The sequence below is a fragment of the Coregonus clupeaformis genome, chromosome 6 (genome assembly GCF_020615455.1).
Source record: "Coregonus clupeaformis isolate EN_2021a chromosome 6, ASM2061545v1, whole genome shotgun sequence".
Lineage (NCBI taxonomy): Eukaryota > Metazoa > Chordata > Actinopteri > Salmoniformes > Salmonidae > Coregonus > Coregonus clupeaformis.
In genome coordinates this window covers 19994696-20016718 of record NC_059197.1, presented here as the reverse complement: position 1 = coordinate 20016718, position 22023 = coordinate 19994696, and the positions used below count along the sequence as shown (strand labels likewise).

Here is a 22023-nt window from a genome sequence, read left to right as displayed (position 1 = left end):
TGTTTAACAGTGAGGCGGCCCTTCAGTTCACATTAACATTACACTAAGGTTAACTCTGACATCAAACAAACGTTCATGTAACTCTCAAAAACTGACGTCATCCACATGCGTTCAGCCGTGATTAGAGCACCCTGCAGTTTTCAATTTTCCTCTGTGGGGGGCGACCTGCACGGGTCACCCAATCAGGTCAGTCTCTCGACCTCGCAGCAACCTCGCCCTTCAAAGCAAAGGCAACCGTCCATGTAGCTGACTGCTACGGATTTAAAAAGGACTGCAGGTATCGAGTGAATATTTAACCTAATATCCGAGATAAATAAATGCCTAATGAAATATCTTTAAGAAATATGTAAGTGGACAGAAAATACACACGCACACACACACACACACACACACACACACACACACACACACACACACACACACACACACACACACACACTCACACAAACCCATCAGAGGCACTACATCTTGATGTCATTAATCACAGAGACTGGATACCCATGTGCGGTTAGGTCTGTAGAATGGGAAAAGGTATTTTCTGGGGGGTGTAAGGATCCTAATATCCTCTGGCAGGGCGGCAATTAGAAACAGGTGTGTGGTGTGGGCCTGCTGAGGTCAGCTGGGGAAGCAGTATTGAACTCTGTCCCAGATTCACTTGTATTGGGCCTCTAGTGTCAAGCCTAACCCAGCCTTAATGGGGCTGATATCAAGTCTGCCCACTTCCCCTCTCTAGACCACACACACACACACACACACACACACACACACACACACACACACACACACACACACACACACACACACACACACACACACACACACACACACACTGCTGCTGCACTGTTAGACTGATCACCATGATAATGCTGCTCCCATGGTTCAAACCCTCTTTATCTCTGTCAGTGATATCATCACCATCTTTATTTTTAAATTGAGGATAACTCATAACTCTTCTGTTTTTCCTTTTAGGTGCCCTTCATTATCTGAGACCTGAGATCACCTGAGGATCTGCCCCTCTAAGTGACACAACATTCCAACCATATACTGAGGAACAAACAAAACAAACAAACATGTAGAAAATAAACATGTCAATCAAAGAGGAAGCTTTGAGACATCATCATAAACAGAACTGTAATGTATACTACAGCTCTTCCGTTCCCTTCATTATGTTAAATGCTCAGTGTTTAAAAACATTCTGTTGAACTCTCACTGTGTTCCGTTGATAACGTTGATCTTTTGTAGCTTTAGAGGGATTCCTAGGGTTCAGGGGTGACTTTGGGGAAAGTCACAGGTGAAGGAGGAGGAGGAGGGAGGGTGGACTCAGGGGTTTTGATGGGCAACAGGGCTGATCCATCGAGGGGTGCAGTTCCCCCTCATAGAGGCCTATTAGGTCACGAGGCTCACGACCAAGAGACACATGAGAAAACAGGACCACCCTACCACAGACCAACCCAGCTGACCAGAAGTGCAATATCACGTACCTCAGAGTCAACAATGCCATCAAACAGATTAAACAAAAAAGATATTGTGTCTTAAGAACATTCTGGATAAACATTCGAATCATGTTTGAGTAATTTTTTATTACATGTGCCTATGGAGGCTTCGAGGTCCAAAACAAAGAAACAACAACAACAACAACCACCAACATCGTCAGTACTGCTATGATAGCAAAGCCACAGGGAAAGGTGGGACGCACATTGTGAACCATTGAAGTCATTCCAAGCCCATGTGGAGCAGATTGATTCAAGGAAAAAAAAAGAAGTCAACAAAAAAAACGTATGAAGTATTACGAAGCCAAATAGTTGTTTACATTTTATTCTTTGCTTTTGTCTTTTGGTTTGTCTTGTTGCAAAAACAGAAAGATCAATAGTGTGGTGTTTACGTCATTTCCTTATTTATTCTCTCTAAAGTATCTAAACAATTCTGCAACATTATTCTTAAACTTTCTGCAATGTTTTAGTTAAGTTACTACATCACATATCTTATAGGAATACTGTGTCCGTCTGTTCACTAAATGGTAGCTGGATGTCTCAACAGATCCAAAGGTTGCTACAAGCACTCAGCGGTCAATTGTACATTTGTCTGTAACAGAAAGAAAAGTGTTTTTTCTTTCCAATGGTTTCTTTCATTTTTATATATTTTTTGTATTATTTGACAGAATGATATGATGCAATGTCTTGTGTACAAGCGCAGTATTATTACTATTTATAATAAAAAATACAATGACTAAAATAGTTTTAATTTCGTTGAAAGTTACACTGTCATTTCAAGGTCATTTTCATCTCAATGCAATCTTTGTGTATGAAATGTTCGTCATCAGTGTGCAGTAAATAAATGACAGTGACTCATCGCAATATAAAATACAAAAGAATAGAGAGACAAGCATGTACTTTTCAAATAAACGAATTTAAACCCCTAAGCCCTATGTAAAAATAGAACCATAAAGAGAGGTTCCTGACATGGAGTTGGACTTGAACACAACAGCCTTTCTTATAAATAGTACTCAAGACATTCAAACATCTGCACAACCTATTAAAGCCCACTGGCCCTTGATACTGTAACAAACACACTTCTGTTTCACAAATTCTAAATGAGAATAACCCTCAGAGCGTTTGGACAAACAGAACACCCTCCTCCCCCTCACTCTGCAACCTCGCTGCCCCTTACCCCTCTCAGGCCTTGGTCATACACACAGAGCCCCTCTGTCTGTGTGTGTGTGTGTGTGTGTGTGTATGTATGTGTGCCACCCTGAGGATATTAGCCCTAATTAAAACACTCGTCTGATTAATCGAGTCTCCTCTCAGCCCTTGGAGGGACCACACGCTTTATAAATAAAGATTATGGCAACAGAAATGCTGGCCCACATTGGATCAATCATACAGTTGCCATTTTTATTTACTAATACAAAATAATTGGGCCAATATGAGGACACAAACATAAACTTCCACACACACACACACACACACACACACACACACACACACACACACACACACACACACACACACACACACACACACACACACACACACACACACACACACACACACACACACACACACACACACTGTTTGCTTTCCTAATCAGGCAGTACCATTAAAGATGAAGACAAATCGCTGTCGTTGTAAAAGTCCCAAGCAAATCTGCGACCACAGAAATGTGTTTCACTAATGTAACCTCCTCTTGAATTGAATACACCCCAGAGTCTACTTAGAACCAAAACTATTTTAATGGAGATAAAGATATACATGTATATATAACATTCTTATTTAGCCAGTTCATTGCACCATGGGTTGTCAGTAGTGAATATGGCCCTGTTAGTGGTTACCAGGGGCCTCTGTATCCCTTATTTACTTCACAGTCATTCACCCCCCCGGGTCATGTGAACTAACATGACCCAGAGATCACACTGGCAGCTGCCTCTGTCACTCCGACTTGATGTGTGTGTGTGCTTTTGCTTCTGAGTTTGTGTGTATCGACAACTACAGTATTAGTGTGTATCTGGGAGTGTATTCCTGCATTATACTATATTATACTATAACTATGTGTCACGCCCTGGCTCTGGGGACTCTTTAATGTTGAGCCAGGGTGTTAGTTTCTATGTTTAGTTTTCTAGGTTTATGTTCTAGATCGTGTGTTTTCTATGTTGGCCAGGGTGGTTCCCAATCAGAGGCAGCTGATTCTCATTGTCTCTGATTGGGAACCATACTTAGGCAGCCTGTTGGCACTTTTGTTTTGTGGGATCTTGATCCGTAAGGTTTGTGTTTAACCCTAGGACTTCACGTATCGTTTTGTTGTTTATATAAAGTACTCATTAAAAGATGTACGCCTATCACGCTGCGCCTTGGTCCGGTTCTTACAACGACCGTGACAGAAGATCCCACCTCGACTGGATCAAGCAGCGTGACGAGGAGAGAGGATGGACTTGGGAGGAGATGAGTGCGAGTCTGGCAAGAGGGATGGAGGCCTTGAGCACGGGGGAGAGACAAGCCCAATACATTTTTAGGGGGGGGGCTCACACCGTGGACGGCGAGGCCGCGATAGAGCGGTTCGGCAGGTTTGCAGAGGAGGCCGCCAGGTTACGGGGGCCACTGGTCACGAGGGAGAAGGAGAGTGTAGAGGCACGGCGAGAGGTACTGGGGTGTGTTACCAGTCCGGTCCGGCCCGTTCCTGATCCCCGCACAAGGCCAGTGGTGTGTGTTCCCTGTACGGTCCGGCCTGTTCCTGTCCCTCGCACCAAGCCTGTGGTGCGCGTCGCCAGCCCGGTCCGGCCTGTTCCTGCTCCCCGCACCAAGCCTGTGGTGCGCGTCGCCAGCCCGGCCCGGCCCGTTCCTGCTCCCCGCACCAAGCCAGTGGTGCGCGTTGTCAGCCCGGTCCGGCCTGTTCCTGCTCCCCGCACCAAGCCAATGGTGCGCGTTGCCAGCCCGGTCCAGCCTGTTCCTGCTCCCCGCACCAAGCCAGTGGTGCGCGTCGTCAGCCCGGTCCGGCCCGTTCCTGCTCCCCGCACCAAGCCTGTGGTGCGAGTCGCCAGCCCGGTCCGGCCTGTTCCTGCTCCCCGCACCAAGCCAGTGGTGTGCGTCGCCAGCCCGGTTCGGCCTGTTCCTGCTCCCCGCACCAAGCCAGTGGTGCGCGTCGTCAGCCCGGTCCGGCCCATTCCTGCTCCCCGCACCAAGCCAGTGGTGCGCGTCGTCAGCCCGGTCCGGCCTGTTCCCGCTCCCCGCACCAAGCTTGTGGTGTGCGTCGTCAGTCCGGCACGGTCCGTGCCTGTTCCACCTGTGCCTGGTCCGGCACCGGTCAGCTGCTCCACGCCGGAGCAGCTGACCAGCAGGGCCAGACCACGAGGGCGAAAGAGAGAGTGGTGGTCGCGCCCGGAGCCGGATCCGCCTCCAAGGCGGAATGCCCACCCGGCCCCTCCCCTGTGGTGTTTGGTTGGCGCGGTCGCAGTCCGCACCTTTGGGGGGTGGTACTGTCACGCCCTGGCTCTGGGGACTCTTTAATGTTGAGCCAGGGTGTTAGTTTCTATGTTTAGTTTTCTAGGTTTATGTTCTAGATCGTGTGTTTTCTATGTTGGCCAGGGTGGTTCCCAATCAGAGGCAGCTGATTCTCGTTGTCTCTGATTGGGAACCATACTTAGGCAGCCTGTTGGCACTTTTGTTTTGTGGGATCTTGATCTGTAAGGTTTGTGTTTAACCCTAGGACTTCACGTATCGTTTATTGTTTTGGTCATGTGTGTACTCATTAAAAGAATGTACGCTTATCACGCTGCGCCTTGGTCCGCTTATTATGACGATCGTGACACTATGTGTATAAATAAGTTCTGTATAATATCTCTGTTGGTCAGCGGATGTGTTTTGATTTTGTTTTTATGCCTCGGTCAGCAACCACCCTGTCCAGGCACTTAACCCCTGAACCGGCCAACAGGCAGACAGTCTCTCATCGGGCCCATCCACTGGGCCTGACCTGGGCTCTCCTCGTTCCCCTCACGCGCTGAGGACAACTTAACCACACAACCCCCAGGATATTAGTGCACGGAAAAAAAGATACAGTGAGGGAAAAAAGTATTTGATCCCCTGCTGATTTTGTACGTTTGCCCACTGACAAAGACATGATCAGTCTATAATTTTAATGGTAGGTTTATTTGAACATTGAGAGACAGGATTTTGTTCCACTCCTCTTTGCAGATCTTCTCCAAGTCATTAAGGTTTCGAGGCTGACGTTTCGCAACTCGAACCTTCAGCTCCCTCCACAGATTTTCTATTGGAATAAGGTCTGGAGACTGGCTAGGCCACTCCAGGACCTTAATGTGCTTCTTCTTGAGCCACTCCTTTGTTGCCTTGGCCGTGTGTTTTGGGTCATTGTCATGCTGGAATACCCATCCACGACCCATTTTCAATGCCCTGGCTGAGGGAAGGAGGTTCTCACCCAAGATTTGACGGTACATGGCCCCGTCCATCGTCCCTTTGATGCGGTGAAGTTGTCCTGTCCCCTTAGCAGAAAAACACCCCCAAAGCATAATATTTCCACCTCCATGTTTGACGGTGGGGATGGTGTTCTTGGGGTCATAGGCAGCATTCCTCCTCCTTCAAACACGGCGAGTTGAGTTGGTGCCAAAAGCTCAATTTTGGTCTCATCTGACCACAACACTTTCACCCAGTTCTCCTCTGAATCATTCAGATGTTCATTGGCAAACTTCAGACAGCCCTGTATATGTGCTTTCTTGAGCAGGGGGACCTTGCGGGCGCTGCAGGATTTCAGTCCTTCACGGCGTAGTGTGTTACCAATTGTTTTCTTGGTGACTATGGTCCCAGCTGCCTTGAGATCATTGACAAGATCCTACCGTGTAGTTCTGGGCTGATTCCTCACCGTTCTCATGATCATTGCAACTCCACAAGGTGAGATCTTGCATGGAGCCCCAGGCCGAGGGAGATTGACAGTTATTTTGTGTTTCTTCCATTTGCGAATAATCACACCAACTGTTGTCACCTTCTCACCAAGCTGCTTGGCGATGGTCTTGTAGCCCATTCCAGCCTTGTGTAGGTCTACAATCTTGTCCCTGACATCCTTGGAGAGCTCTTTGGTCTTGGCCATGGTGGAGAGTTTGGAATCTGATTGATTGATTGCTTTTGTGGACAGGTGTCTTTTATACAGGTAACAAGCTGAGATTAGGAGCACTCCCTTTAAGAGTGTGCTCCTAATCTCAGCTCGTTACCTGTATAAAAGACACCTGGGAGCTAGAAATCTTTCTGATTGAGAGGGGGTCAAATACTTATTTCCTTCATTAAAATGCAAATCAGTTTATAACATTTTTGACATGTGTTTTTCTGGATCTTTTTGTTGTTATTCCTTCTCTCACTGTTCAAATAAACCTACCATTAAAATTATAGACTGATCATTTCTTTGTTAGCGGGCAAACGTACAAAATCAGAAGGGGATCAAATAATTTTTTCCCTCACTGTAGGGAGGTTTGTGAGAGAGAGAGAAAGAGAGAGAGAAACAGACAGACAGCCGAAACTGAAATCTTGTTTATACAAAGGAAAACATGCGTCCTTTGTAGTGATCTTGTCCACATTCTGATTGTGCCAACATTGCAGCTGTTGCATCTACACATGGTAGTGAAATGTGTCTCTAATCTGACCAGATATCCTGGACCCTCCCTGTATGCAAATTATTTGACAGATATTATTTAAAAATAATTGTATTTATTTATTTTAAGACGCATATTGATGCCATAAGTCAATGGCGTCACTTGTCAATGATTTTAGAGGGAGGGATTATTATGATTTAAATGGTTACACTGTCCAGATTCATCTACACCTGTAAGATATCCAGACACCACCCACGAGGTGGTCAGGAAGATCAGATCACAATGTCTTTTAATCGTCCACACATGTCTAAAAATGTGGGCACAATCAGAATGTGGACAAGATCAGGACAAAGGAAACATGTTAGAACCAAGTATAAACGGCGAATGAGAGACCAAGACAGAGGAGAGAGAGAGAGAGATAAATTGGCAAAAAACACACAATTATTTTCACAGGGCCGTGGGGTGAGACAGGTACGCAGCCTAAGCCCCAACCTCTTCAACATATATACAGTGGGGAGAACAAGTATTTGATACACTGCCGATTTTGGTAGACCTTACCACTGTGACTGACCCAAAATTAAGGAAATGTACAGACTCAGTGAGCATAGCCTTGCTATTGAGAAAGGTCACAGTAGGCAGACTTGGCTCTCAAGAGAAGACAGGCTATGTGCACACTGCCCACAAAATGAGGTGGAAACTGAGCTGCACTTCCTAACCTCCTGCCAAATGTATGACCATATTAGAAACACATATTTCCCTCAGATTACACAGACCCACAAAGAATTCGAAAACAAATCCAATTTTGATAAACTCCCATATATATTGGGTGAAATACCACAGTGTGCCATCACAGCAGCAAGATTTTGGCAACCAGTGAAGAACAAACACCATTGTAAATACAACCCATATTTATGTTGATTTATTTTCCCTTTTGTAGTTTAACTATTTGCACATCATTACAACACTGTATATAGACATAATATGACATTAGAAATGTCTCAATTATTTTGGAACTTATGTGAGTGTAATGTTTACTGTTCACTTTTTATTGTTTATTTCATTTTTGTTTAACAATCAGCCAGTAAAAACTAAGAGAGAGAGACACCTTATCCTCTGTTTTATTGTAGACTATTACTACCATGACAGAGCTCTGAAAGAGAAAGAGGTTATGTATGAGGTGCAGCACATCGTAGACTGCAGGTGAGTTATCTGATCCTGGCTGTTACAGCTGGGCTGGCTGGCTGGCTGATGGGACGGATGGCAGGCTGCTTTGATGAGGCAGTGCGTTGGCTTAGCGTAGGCAGGCAAAGATGTTTTGACAGTCGTGGAGCCAGGCAAAATATAAATCTGCTGGAGTGGGGGTCACCTTGGTTCATTCCTTTCCTCATACACTGTACCAGAACACTCCTCACATGATAGTGTGTGTGTGTTTGGAAAAAAAGACAGTGGAATGGGACAGACCTGGAAAGAAAATAGTTATATTTTGTTTTTATTTGAAAATACCAACTTTTCAAATACTTGAGGTAGTCGAATATATAGTTTACATAGAGTTTCAACTAAAAAACAACTATTTTCTTTGATATTCAAATACAGGTCTCAGAAAACTATTTGGAATACCTCTCAGAAACCAAATTATATTTGAAGGTATTTGAATATATGCAAGTTATTTGAAAACCCAAGATTATTGATTTCATGGCTTTGTGATTATTACAATAGCAACATTGTTGTTACATAGAACTTTGGAAATTGCTTCATAATTGCATAAGTGGAATAAGGAACAGTCACTATTCCTCGTGTACATTAGTTACAAAAGCTCTGCTCATTGCTTTGCAATTAAAATGCAATTGCCAAAGTATAATGCAACAAGATGCTAATAAAATGATGCTCCAAAAGTAATTACGGTTTTATTACACAGGCACAATAACAGTTTAATGTTACGTTTTACTGAGAATGCTAACAGTAACTAAATATGGATATTAAGTATCGAAAAGAAACCAAATATCCCAAAACTGCCTTCTTGAATCAACTACAGCCAAGGTAGGTGGAAAATCATTTTAGCTTGTATTCTGAGTAAACTATCCCTTTAAAGATGGTATAGTGTGTGTTTGAAACAATAACGCTTACCCTCATATGGACAAAGAGTTTTGAGGTTGTTTTTGCTAAGCATCCAACTTGCTGTTTGCAATGTTTGCAAATGGCTTTGAATTACTCTGCAGTATTTTCAGGTATCATAAAATGAATTGCAGCTTGCGACCTTTTCAGTGGCATGTTGAGTCATACAGTAGTTGAGTGTCAACTTATTTATACATATCTGTACAAAATATCATTGGCTTATTGGTTTGGCTTGATTATGTACACCTTGGCCAATGGACATTCAGTAGAATGGACATTTACAAAATGTTCAGATAGAAATGTATTGTGTAGATCAAATATGACTGTCAGATAGATTGGAATAGTATAGGAGATTGTGTGTGCTCTATTCATTATATTTCTATCTTCAACATGCAGTTCCAGATACAGCCCTGCCATTAATTAAAGGCCAATCCAATAGTTTCAGAAAAGTAGTCACTTCCAGAGGTCTGTATTCAAATAAAAATTTTAAGTAGTTACTTTCTCAGATCTGTATTCAAACAGTTTAAAAAAGTAGTTATTTTCAGAGATCTGTATTCAAATAGTTTAAAAAAGTAGTTACTTTCAGAGATCTGAATTCAAATAATTTAAAAAAGCAGTAGCGGTGCGTGGGTAAAATCACTGGGGAAGCCAAGCCAGAAATAAATGCCATATTACAACCTATGTGTTGTGATAATTGCGTTGTTTGCTCTATTACCTGTTAGTTCATATGCCTTTCGACCGTGATATACTGTATAGGCCTAAGGCCGAGACAATAAGAAGACACAGTGGCAGAATAAATTCAACTACACCTTTGTTTCATCACAAAACCGGAGCACGATCTGTCCGGTGGAGTCCAAAGCATATTACATGTAACAAAACAGTTGCATGACCTACAGCAGGGATCATCAACTAGATTCAGCCGCAGGTCAATTTTTTCTTGAGCGGATGGTCGGGGGGCCGGAACATAATAAAACAAATATTTTTAGACTGCAAATTGACCGCAAGAAGCCTAAAAATATATAATATTTGACTAAAACATAATCATTTCAAACCTAGATTACATTTTGGAACATTGTCCTGCGTAGGGTGCCGTCTTTCGGATGGGATCTAGTAAAGATTCCCTGTCTTAGGTCAGTTACGATGACCACTTTATTTTAAGAATGTGAAATGTCTGAATAATAGTAGAGAGAATGATTTATTTCAGCTTTTATTTCTTTCATCACATTCCCAGTGGGTCAGAAGTTTACATACACTCAATTAGTATTTGGTAGCATTGCCTTTAAATTGTTTAACTTGGGTCAAACGTTTCGGGTAGCCTTCCACAAGCTTCCCACAATAAGTTGGGTGAATTTTGGCCCATTCCTCCTGACAGAGCTGGTGTAACTGAGTCAGGTTTGTGGGCCTCCTTGCTCGCACACGCTTTTTCAGTTCTGCCCACAAATTTTCTATAAGATTGAGGTCGGGCTTTGTGATGGCCACTTCAATATCTTGACTTTGTTGTCCTTAAGCCATTTTGCCACAACTTTGGAAGTAGGTTGGGGTCATTGACCATTTGGAAGACCCATTTGCGACCAAACTTTAACTTCCTGACTGATGTCTTGAGATGTTGCTTCAATACATCCACATAATTTTCCTTCCTCATGATGCCATCTATTTTGTGAAGTGCATCAGTCCCTCCTGCAGCAAAGCACCCCCACAGCATGATGCTGCCACCCCCGTGCTTCATGGTTGGGATGGTGTTCTTTGGCTTGCATTACCCCCTTTTTCTTCCAAAAATAACGATGGTCATTATGGCCAAACAGTTCTATTTTTGTTTCATCAGACCAGAGGACATTTCTCCAAAAAAGTACGATCTTTGTCCCCATGTGCAGTTGCAAACCGTAGTCTGGCTTTTTTATGGCGGTTTTGGAGCAGTGGCTTCTTCATTGCTGAGCGGCTTATCAGGTTGTGTCGATATAGGACTCGTTTTTACCTGTTTCCTCCAGCATCTTCACCAGGTCCTTTGCTGTTGTTCTGGGATTGATTTGCACCAAAGTACGTTAATCTCTAGGAGACAGAACACGTCTCCTTCCTGAGCGGTATGACGGCTGGGTGGTCCCATGGTGTTTATACTTGCGTACTATTGTTTGTACAGATGAACGTGGTACCTTCAGGCGTTTGGAAATTGCTCCCAAGGATGAACCAGACTTGTGGAGATCTACAATTATTTTTCTGAGGTCTTGGCTGATTTCTTTTCATTTTACGATGATGTCAAGCAAAGAGGCACTGAGTTTGAAAGTAGGCCTTGAAATACATCCACAGGTACACCTCCAATTGACTCAAATGATGTTAATTAGCCTATCAGAAGGTTCTAAAGCCGTGACATCATTTTCTGGAATTTTCCAAGCTTTTTAAAGGCACAGTCAACTTAGTGTATGTAAACTTCTGACCCACTGGAATTGTGATATAGTGAATTATAAGTAAAATAATCTGTCGGTAAACAATTGTTGGAAAAATTACTTGTGTCATGCACAAAGTAGATGTCCTAACCGACTTGCCAAATTGATAGTTTGTTAACAAGACATTTGTGGAGTGGTTGAAAAACGAGTTTTAATGACTCCAATTTAAGTGTATGTTAACTTCCGACTTCAACTGTACATGACCAAAAGTATTTGGATACCTGCTCATCGAACATCTCATTTCAAAATCATGGGCATTAATATGGAGTTGGTCCCCCCTTTGCTGCTATAACAGCCTCCACTCTTCTGGGAAAGTTTTCCACTAGTTGTTGGAACATTGCTGGGGGGACTTGCTTCCATTCAGCCAAAAGAGCATTAGTGAGGTCGGGCACTGATGTTGGGTGATTAGGCCTGGCTCGCAGTCAGCGTTCCAATTCATCCAAGGTGTTCGATGGGGTTGAGGTCAGGGCTCTGTGCAGGCCAGTCAAGTTCTTCCACACCAATCTCGACAAAACATTTATGTATGGACCTTGCTTTGTGTACAGGGGCACAGTCATGCTGGAACAGGAAAGGGCCTTCCCCAAACTGTTGCCACGAAGTTGGAAGCACAGAATCGTCTACAATGTCATTATATGCTGTAGCGTTAACATTTCCCTTCACTGGAACTAAGGGGCCTAGCCCAAACCATGAAAAACATCCCCATACCATTATTCCTCCTCCACCAAACTTTACAGTTGGCACTATGCATTCGGCAGGTAGCATTCTCCTGGCATCCGCCAAACCCAGAGTCGTCTGCAAGATGGTGAAGCGTGATTCATCACTCCAGAGAACACATTTCCACTGCTCCAGAGTCCAAGGGCGATGATCCTTACCCCACTCCAGCCGACGCTTGGCATTGCGCATGGTGATCTTAGACTTGTGTGCGGCTGCTTGGCTATGGAAACCCATATCATGAAGCTCCTGACTAACAGTTCCTGTGCTGACATTGCTTCTCGAGGCAGTTTGGAACTCGGTAGTGAGTGTTGCAACCGAGGACAGACGATTTTTACGCGGTACACGCTTCAGCACTCTGCGGTCCCGTTCTGTGAGCTTGTGTGGCCTACCACTTTGCGGCTGAGCCGTTGTTGCCCCTAGATGTTTCCACTTCACAATAACAGCACTTACAGTTGACCGGGGCAGCTCTAGCAGGGCAGAAATTTTATGAATTGACTTGTTGGAAAGGTGGCATCCTATGATGGTGCCACATTGAAAGTCACTGAGCTCCAGAGTAAGGCCATTCTACTGCCAATGTTTGTCTATGGAGATTGCATGGCTGTATGCTCGATTTTATACACCTGTCAGCAATGGGTGTGGCTGAAATAGCCAAATCCACTATTTTGAAGGGGTGTCCACATACTCTTGTATATAGTGTACAGGTATCAGGTTTTTTGCATGAGCTGCATCTCAATCTACCGCATCCGCCTATGGTGGCCTTCCGCATCTGCAGTAGAAGGTGAACGAGCTACTGCGGGGTTTGTCAGACCATGAGACATTCAGATAATCGGTCTTCTCATGAAAACATCTGTAGCGTCCGAACCATTTGAGCTACAAACTAATATGACCCCACTATGATCCATGGTATGACCATCTTAAAAACAATTCCATATGTCAGCTTAATACCCCCCGACCCCAATGGCATAAGCTTTTAGAGTTTAAATCACTTATGTTTAGTTTAATAGTGACAACTAAAAGATTCCAAAAACAATTTAGTCCAATCAATGTAAGCTAAATATCATGTGGCTGTTCATGGTTTTCACCGATTTTCAGTGTAGCTCATTCACCTTCTACCGCAGATGCGGAAGGCCACCATAGGCAGATTCGGTAGATTGAGATGCAGCCCATGCAAAAAACCTGATACACTGTACGGTATATACAGAAGTATGTGGACACACCTTCAAAATAGTAGATTCGGCTATTTCAGCCACACCCATTGCTGACAGGTGTATAAAATCTGGTACTGATTTCTCTCTGTGTGTGTGTGTGTGTGTGTGTGTGTGTGTGTGTGCGCAAGTAGAAAAAACATGTTGGCTCACACTACTTGTAGAGAAAAGCCAATGCCAACCTCTCCTCTCATGTTGCCGAAACGGTCTATGACTCTTTCATTTACATTACATTTACGTCATTTAGCAGACGCTCTTATCCAGAACGACTTACTTGGTGCATTCACCTTATAGCCAGTGGGATAACCACTTTACAATATGTATTATATTTTTTTGGGGGGGTGGGTTTTTTTTTCAAGGGGGGGTAGAAGGATTACTTTATCCTATCCCAGGTATTCCTTAAAGAGGTGGGGTTTCAAGTGTCTCCGGAAGGTGGTGAGTGACTCCGCTGTCCTGGCGTCGTGAGGGAGCTTGTTCCACCATTGGGGTGCCAGAGCAGCGAACAGTTTTGACTGGGCTGAGCGGGAACTGTGCTTCCGCAGAGGTAGGGGGGCCAGCAGGCCAGAGGTGGATGAACGCAATGCCATCGTTTGGGTGTAGGGACTGATCAGAGCCTGAAGGTAAGGAGGTGCCGTTCCCCTCACAGCTCCGTAGGCAAGCACCATGGTCTTGTAGCAGATGCGAGCTTCAACTGGAAGCCAGTGGAGTGTGCGGAGGAGCGGGGTGACGTGAGAGAACTTGGGAAGGTTGAACACCAGACGGGCTGCGGCATTCTGGATGAGTTGTAGGGGTTTAATGGCACAGTCAGGGAGCCCAGCCAACAGCGAGTTGCAGTAATCCAGACGGGAGATGACAAGTGCCTGGATTAGGACCTGTGCCGCTTCCTGTGTAAGGCAGGGTTGTACTCTCCAAATGTTGTAGAGCATGAACCTACAGGACCGGGTCACCGCCTTGATGTTAGCGGAGAACGACAGGGTGTTGTCCAGGGTCACCCCAAGGCTCTTTGCACTCTGGGAGGAGGACACAACGGAGTTGTCAACCGTGATGGCGAGATCATGGAACGGGCAGTCCTTCCCCCGGGAGGAAGAGCAGCTCCGTCTTGCCGAGGTTCAGCTTGAGGTGGTGATCCGTCATCCACACTGATATGTCTGCCAGACATGCAGAGATGCAATTCGCCACCTGGTTATCAGAAGGGGGAAAGGAGAAGATTAGTTGTGTGTCGTCTGCGTAGCAATGATAGGAGAGGCCATGTGAGGATATGACAGAGCCAAGTGACTTGGTGTATAGCGAGAATAGGAGAGGACCTAGAACTGAGCCCTGGGGGACACCAGTGGTGAGAGCACGTGGTGCGGAGACAGATTCTCGCCACGCCACTTGGTAGGAGCGACCTGTCAGGTAGGACGCAATCCAAGATTACAGTACACGCTTTCAGTTTTTGTTGTTCTAGGCTACCTGGCTAAAATGCTTGCTCGCTAGCCTAACTTCCTTTCATTGGCAATGATTAGTCTGCTAGTTAACATTAGCCTATTACATCTAGCTATACAGTGCATTCGGAAAGTATTTAGACCCCTTGACTTTTTCTACATTTTGTTACATTACTGCCTTATTCCAAAATTGATTAAATTAATTATTTTTCTCATCAATCTAACACAATACCCCATAATGACAAAGCGAAAATAGGTTTTTAGAAATGTTTGCAAATGTATAAAAAATAAACAGAAATACCTTATTTACATAAGTATTCAGACCCTTTGCTATGAGACTCTAAATTGAGCTCAGGTGCATCCTGTTTCCATTGATCATCCTTGAGATGTTTCAACAACAAGATTGGAGTCCACCTGTGGTAAGTTCAATTGATTGGACATGTTTTGGAAAGGCACACACCTGTCTATATAAGGACCCACAGATGACAGTGCATGTCAACCAATAAATGCGGTCGAATTAATTGCCATAGTGCTCGAGACAGAATTGTGTCGAAGCACAGATTGGGGAAGGTTACCAAAAAATTTCTGCAGCATTCAAGGTTCCCAACAACACAGTCGCCTCCATCATTCTTAAATGGAAGAAGTTTGGAACCACCAAGACCCTTCCTAGAGCTGGCCGCCCGGCCAAACTGAGCAATCGGGGAAGAAGGGCCTTGGTCAGGGAGGTGACCAAAAACCTGATGGTCAATCTGACAGAGCTCCAGAGTTCCTCTGTGGAGATGGGAGAACCTTCCAGAAGGACAATCATCTCTGCAGCACTCCACCAATCAGGCCTTTATGGTAGAGTGGCCAGACAGAAACAAGATTATCTGGTCTGATGAAATCAAGATTGAACTCTTTGGCCTGAATGCCAAGTGTCAAGTCTGGGGAAAACCTGGCACCATCCCTGTGGTGAAGCATGGTGGCGGCAGCATCATGCTGTGGGGATGTTTTTCAGTGGTATAGACTGTGAGACTAGTCAGAATCGAGGGAAAGATGAACGGAGTAAAGTACAGAGAGATCCTTGATGAAAACCTGCCACAGAGCGCTCAGGACCTCCGACTGGGGCGAAGGTTCACCTTCCAACAGGACAACAACCCTAAGCACACAGCCAAGACAACGCAGGAGTGGCTTCGTGACAAGTCTCTGAATGTCCTTGAGTGGCCCAGCCAGAGCCCAGACTTGAACCCGATCGAACATCTCTGGCGAGACCTGAAAATAGCTGTGCAGCGACGCTCACCATCCAACTTGATAGAGCTTGAGAGGATCTGCAGAGAAGAATGGGAGAAACTCTCCAAATACAGGTGTGCCAAGCTTGTAGCGTCACACTAAAGAAGACTCGAGGCTATAATCGCTGCCAAAGGTGCTTCAACAAAGTTCTGAGTAAAGGGTCTGAATACTTATGCAAATGTGATATTTCTTTGTATTTAATGTTTAGCAAAAATTACTAAAAACCTGTTTTTGCTTTGTCATTATGGGGTATTGTGTGTAGATTGTTGAGAAAAAATACAATTTAATCCATTTTAGAATAAGGCTGTAACATAACAAAATGTGGAAAAAGTCAAGGGATCTGAATACTTTCCGAATGCCATATATATTGAACTTCCATCCTCTCTGGCCAGAGGCAGAATGTTTGAATTTATGGTTGGATCAGAATCACCATTATAATCATTGGCCAGTAGGGATAATTAAGTAAAACCACAAGTCCAATTTGTAAGTCGCTCTGGATAAGAGCGTCTGCTAAATGACGAAAATGTAAAATGTAAATGTAAGTCCATATCCATATCTCCGTCCATGGCTAATTTAGGAAAGGGCCAATTTTAGCTAGCTAGCTAGCCACCGGTCGACAACAACAGAACAAGATGCAACAATTCAAGTTTTTTTTTCTGTTTATAATGTTTGGCTTGATGTGATGTGATTGGTGTGAAGCCAAATCCAAACTGGCTTCCCTTGACACTTTTTTTGGGTGCGCCAAGACCATTCACAGTTGAACTTACTTAGTTTAGCTTAACACTGATTTACTATTATTGTATAACAACAACAACAAAAAATTGTAGCGAGGGTGGCAACTGGGGTCTAGAATGCTTTAGTCTTTGTTTTTTTGCAATGAAATGAATGTAATGAAGAGACCACATGACCAAAACAAAGCCGGAGAACATGTGTGATCTAGGGAGGGCTGACCAAACACAACAAGTCATAATTTACACTCACACCCACAAATACTAGTAGAAACAGACATGATTTTTCTTATTCCATGGCCTTAACTTGTGACGAGCTCGTCTTTAATTTAACGTTCAATACTGTGTGCTATTTCATTGTATGTCTTTGTTGAGGGTCTGGCTTGTTTAGAAATATAACTTGGTTACATTACAATCCGAGAATCAGCACCATTGCAATGTCAGCAGAACATTGAAGATCTGAATCCTATCCATACTCTATTTGATATTGTCAATATTCATTCATAATTCCTATTATTCATTGATGTAAGTTCTAATGACTTTCCTCCTATCCTCTAGATGATTGACAGGTGAAGTTGTGTGAGTGTTTCATGGTGTAGCCATAACACAATCAAGGCATTGGGCAACATCCGGCAGTATTCCTATAGCCATGAGGATGTGCTGAAAACCTCAAACTATTTTCCATGACGGAAAAGTGGCGATGAGAGGTGCGACAGGAAGTGAAGGATGTGAAGGATTGAGACTCAAGAGACAGACATAGATAAAGTGAAACATACTGAACAAGGAAGAGAGGTTGGACATGAAACATTTGAAAAAGGGTGAAGATTAAAGTAGACACAAATTACAACATTTCTGGAAAAAGAGGTAGATCAATGAGAGACAGACCGAGAGACTGGATACACAGTCGTGACTTACGGTATATGAGTGAGAGAGACAGATAGAGGTTTTGGAAGGTAGAGGCAGCCAGATGAAGAGGGACTTTGAGAGCTGTGGGAAGCAACCTCAACCGGGAAGAGACCAAGGCAGAGGAAGAGTCTGGGAAGGTATGTGGGTGAAAGGAGAGAGAGGTTTTGGGAGGTATGTGGTGTTAAATGGTTAAAGTGGAATACCAGCTGAGGCAGAGCTGGCCCATGAATCAGGCTGAAACACCATGAAGTAACAGACATCACACAAGCCAGATGTGCCTGCTGTGAGACCCCACAAATGGAACACACACACACACTAGTCTACAACATGAATCATAATTATAAAAATATATATGTAACTGTTTTATAATCATTTAGTTTTTAGGCCTATATGAAGCAGTAATGCAGTCTAAGATCTTCGCATCAATTTGGCCTCGTTACTGTTTAATTGGGCCTTAATGTGAGAGCTGTGTGGAGCAATGAATAGTTTCCCCAAGTACAGCATAGCATCCCTGTCGACTTGAGTTACGTCATTTTAGACTCTGATTTCAACCCGTGATTGAACCCATATGATCCTAGTTTACGACCCACAAAAAGATTAAGCGAAAAAACGTCTTAACTATATGGAGTTGGATAGTTATCGAATTGAACGTGATGGCTTGTCGACCAGAAAGTCCATAACCAGAAACACCACACGTTTTTTTATTTTCCTGGACAGCGGTCTGCAGTTTCATTGTCTCAACAACAAGTAAGTCACTATATTTTTCCAGTTTAAACTGAAATATATTTTTTTCCCGTTTTTGGTATTATAATCTTGTCCTGGAAGTTTAAAAGACTAATTGCAGGAAGCCTGCAAATTAGCAACGTTACCTCAAGCTATACGATCGGGGTTGTTGGCTGGGTAATTTCTTAGTTATAAATGACAATAGAAAAGAAAACTAGTCATATTCCATAGTATTTTGTGGGCCTACATTAGAAATAAGTTAGTTGGTGTGGGCAACAAACTGGTATCCAATTAAATGTCGGAACCCTATAGGCCTACTGTGGTATAAAGTATTACATAAATCTACCTTGAATAAATTAAACATGACCACACTGAGTTTTATTAAATATTTATTCTTACAGTTTTTGATTTTGACATTTAGATATCCAGTTTTCATGAGGGCACATCAAAGGGAAAAATTATTTTGACCAGACACGGATTGAACATATACAAATGGAATCTTTTGAGTCATTCAGCGCAGCTGCTCACTTCGGTTACATTCAGAATCATTTTCAAATAGCGTATTGGATTAATGATACAAACCCAAAACAAAACGAAATTCCACTGCTTCATCCTATTTTTTTCCCTCCCATAAATAAAAACATGAATGTTTGATCACATCATGAGCAATAGGCTAATATGCAAACAGCTATTTGAAAGAAATGACGAAAACAGCTGCCCTTTCAAATTATTGAAAAAACAAAAACAAAATATGGCCTAACACTTTCATGTAGGTCCATTATTTTCCGCACGCCACATTGGGCCCAGTCTAGAGAGGCTAACCCTCTTCCTTCACTGAAACAAAAACTCTGTGGTCTCTGACCCTAAACTCTTACCAAATGTAGCCTACATCCCATCTCTTCACGGTTAATGCTATCCGGAATCATACCCTCACCTTAACCATAACCCTTAGCTAACTAACCCCAACCTTAACCCTTAATCGTTTAATTTATACTTCAATGGGGTGACGTCAGAGTTGGGAGCTTCAATCATCGAGGACATGCATTTCCGTTGTTAGAGCGGGCAACTCGGCTATCTTGTCAATATAATAGATACTCTTTCTCAACAGGCGATGAGACAATTCACGACTAAACAATGACCTCTACTGACATGCTCGAGTTACTACACAACTACCTTAATTTCCAGTCAGTTGCCTTGTCCGAAATTTTGCCTACCACTTAAACTAAATGTACCAGTGGCGGTCGGTGCCGTTTAAGATGATGGAGGACGATTTATTTTCTCCCATGAGCATGGCATTATTTCTATTAGAGCATATTGGATGACTGTCATTGATATTCCATTCACCCAGTTCAATGTAACAGTGATAGGTTTAGGCTACGACATGATTTTCCCTATACCCATCATGAGGTTTCTACAACCTAGCCTATGAATTAAAGTAAGTGAAAGTGAAAAAAAAAGCTCAATATCTCTCTCTCACTTCTTTCATTTTTGAATAAATTAATTTGTTCAAAACTGTTCAACTATTTTCTTTCTCTTTCTTTGAGTCAACTACTCAACACATTTTATGCACTGCAGTGCTAGCTGTAGCTTATGCTGTCGGTACTAGATTCATTCTCTGATACTTTGATTGGGTGGACAACATGTCAGTTCATGCTGCAAGAGCTCTGGTACACAACATCACCAAAAGTATGTGGACACCTGCTCATCGAACATCACATTCCAAAATCATGGGCTTTAATATGGAGTAGTTCCCTTCTTTGCTGCTATAACAGCCTCCACTCTTCTGGGAAGGCTTTCCACTAGATGTTGGAACATTGCTGCAGGGACTTGCTTCAATTCAGCCACAAGAGCATTAGTGAGGTCGGCACTGATGTTGGGCGATTAGGCCTGGCTCGCAGTCTGTGTTTCAATTCATCCCAAAGGTGTTCGATGGGGTTGAGATCAGGGCTCTGTACAGGCCAATCAAGTTCTTCCACACCAATCTCGACAAAACATTTCTGTATGGATCTTGCTTTGTGCCCGGGGGCATTGTCATGCTATAACAGGAAAGGGCCTTCCCCAAACTGTTGCCACAAAGTTGGAAGCACAGAATTGTCTACGATGTCATTGTATGCTGTAGCGTTAAGATTTCCCTTCACTGGAACTAAGGGGTCTAGCCAGAACCATGAAAAACAGCCCCAGACCATTATTCCTCCTCCACTAAACTTTACAGTTGGCACTATGCATTCGGGCAGGTAGCGTTCTCCTGGCATCCTCCAAACCCAGATTTGTCCGTCGGACTGCCAGATGGTGAAGTGTGATTCATCACTCCAGAGAACTTGTTTCCACTGCTCCAGAGTCCAAATGGCAGCGAGCTTTACACCACTCCAGCCGACGCTTGGCATTGTGCATGGTGATCTTAGGCTTATGTGCGGCTGCTCGGCGATGGAAACCCATTTCATTAAGCTCCCGACTAATAGTTATTGTGTTGATGTTGCTTCCAGAGGCAGTTTGGAACTCGGTAGTGAGGACAGACGATTTTTATGCGCTAGGCGCTTCAGCACTAGCTGGTCCCGTTCTGAGCTTGTGTGGCCTTCCACTTTGCAGTTGAGCCGTTGTTGCTCCTAGACGTTTCTACTTCACAATAACAGCACTTATAGTTGAGGGGCAGCTCTAGCAGGGAATAAATTTGACGAACTGACTTGTTGGAAAGCTGGCATCCTATGACGGTGCCACGATGAAAGTCACTGAGCTCTTCTTCAGTACGGGCCAATGTTTGGCTATGGAGATTGCATGGCTGTGTGCTCAATTTTATATACCTGTCAGCAACGGGTGTGGCTGAAACAGCTGAATCTATTAATTTGAAGGGGCGTCCACATACTTTTGTATATATAGTGTAGGTTGGAGGACGTCCTACGGAAGTTGTCATAATTACTGTGTAAGTCTATGTCCTCCCGAGTAGCGCTGTGCCACTAGAGATCCTGGTTCGAATCCAGGCTCTGCCGTAGCCGACCGGGAGACCCATGGGGCGGCGCACAATTGGCCCAGGGTAGGGGAGGGAATTGCTGGCAGGGATGTAGCTCAGTTGGTAAAGCATTGCGTTTGCAACGCCAGGGTTGTGGGGGAGGGAATTGCTGGCAGGGATGTAGCTCAGTTGGTAAAGCATGGCGTTTGCAACGCCAGGGTTGTGGGTTCCATTCCCACAGGGGACCAGTATGAAAAAATGAAGAATTTAATGTATGCACTCACTAACTGTAAGTTGCTCTGGATAAGAGCGTATGGTAAATGTATGGAAGGGGGTGAGAACCATGAGCCTTTTAGGTTTTGCATTGAAGCCAATGTACCCAGAGGAGAACGGAAGCTGTCCTCTGGCTACACCATGTTCCTACCCTACAGTGTGTTGTTGAGGCTACTGTAGACCTTAATTGCAAAACAGTGTGT

At 43.8% G+C, this 22023-nt stretch overlaps 1 protein-coding gene across 6 annotated transcripts in view; it reads left to right on the top strand.

Moving 5' to 3' along the window:
* LOC121567703 (paired box protein Pax-3-like) overlaps nucleotides 1–2919 on the top strand; it is a 32529-nt gene extending 29610 nt beyond the window's left edge. For 2 of the 6 annotated variants that reach the window (XM_041877932.2, XM_041877931.2), the window contains exon 9: nucleotides 970–2919. In XM_041877932.2, the coding sequence (XP_041733866.1) occupies nucleotides 970–1004 (35 nt within the window). In that variant the 3' untranslated portion in view covers nucleotides 1005–2919. The remainder of the gene's footprint in view (nucleotides 1–969) is intronic. The other 4 variants (XM_041877929.2, XM_041877933.2, XM_041877928.2 and 1 more) reach the window with 2 other exon arrangements.
* The last annotated feature ends 19104 nt before the right edge of the window (nucleotides 2920–22023 follow it).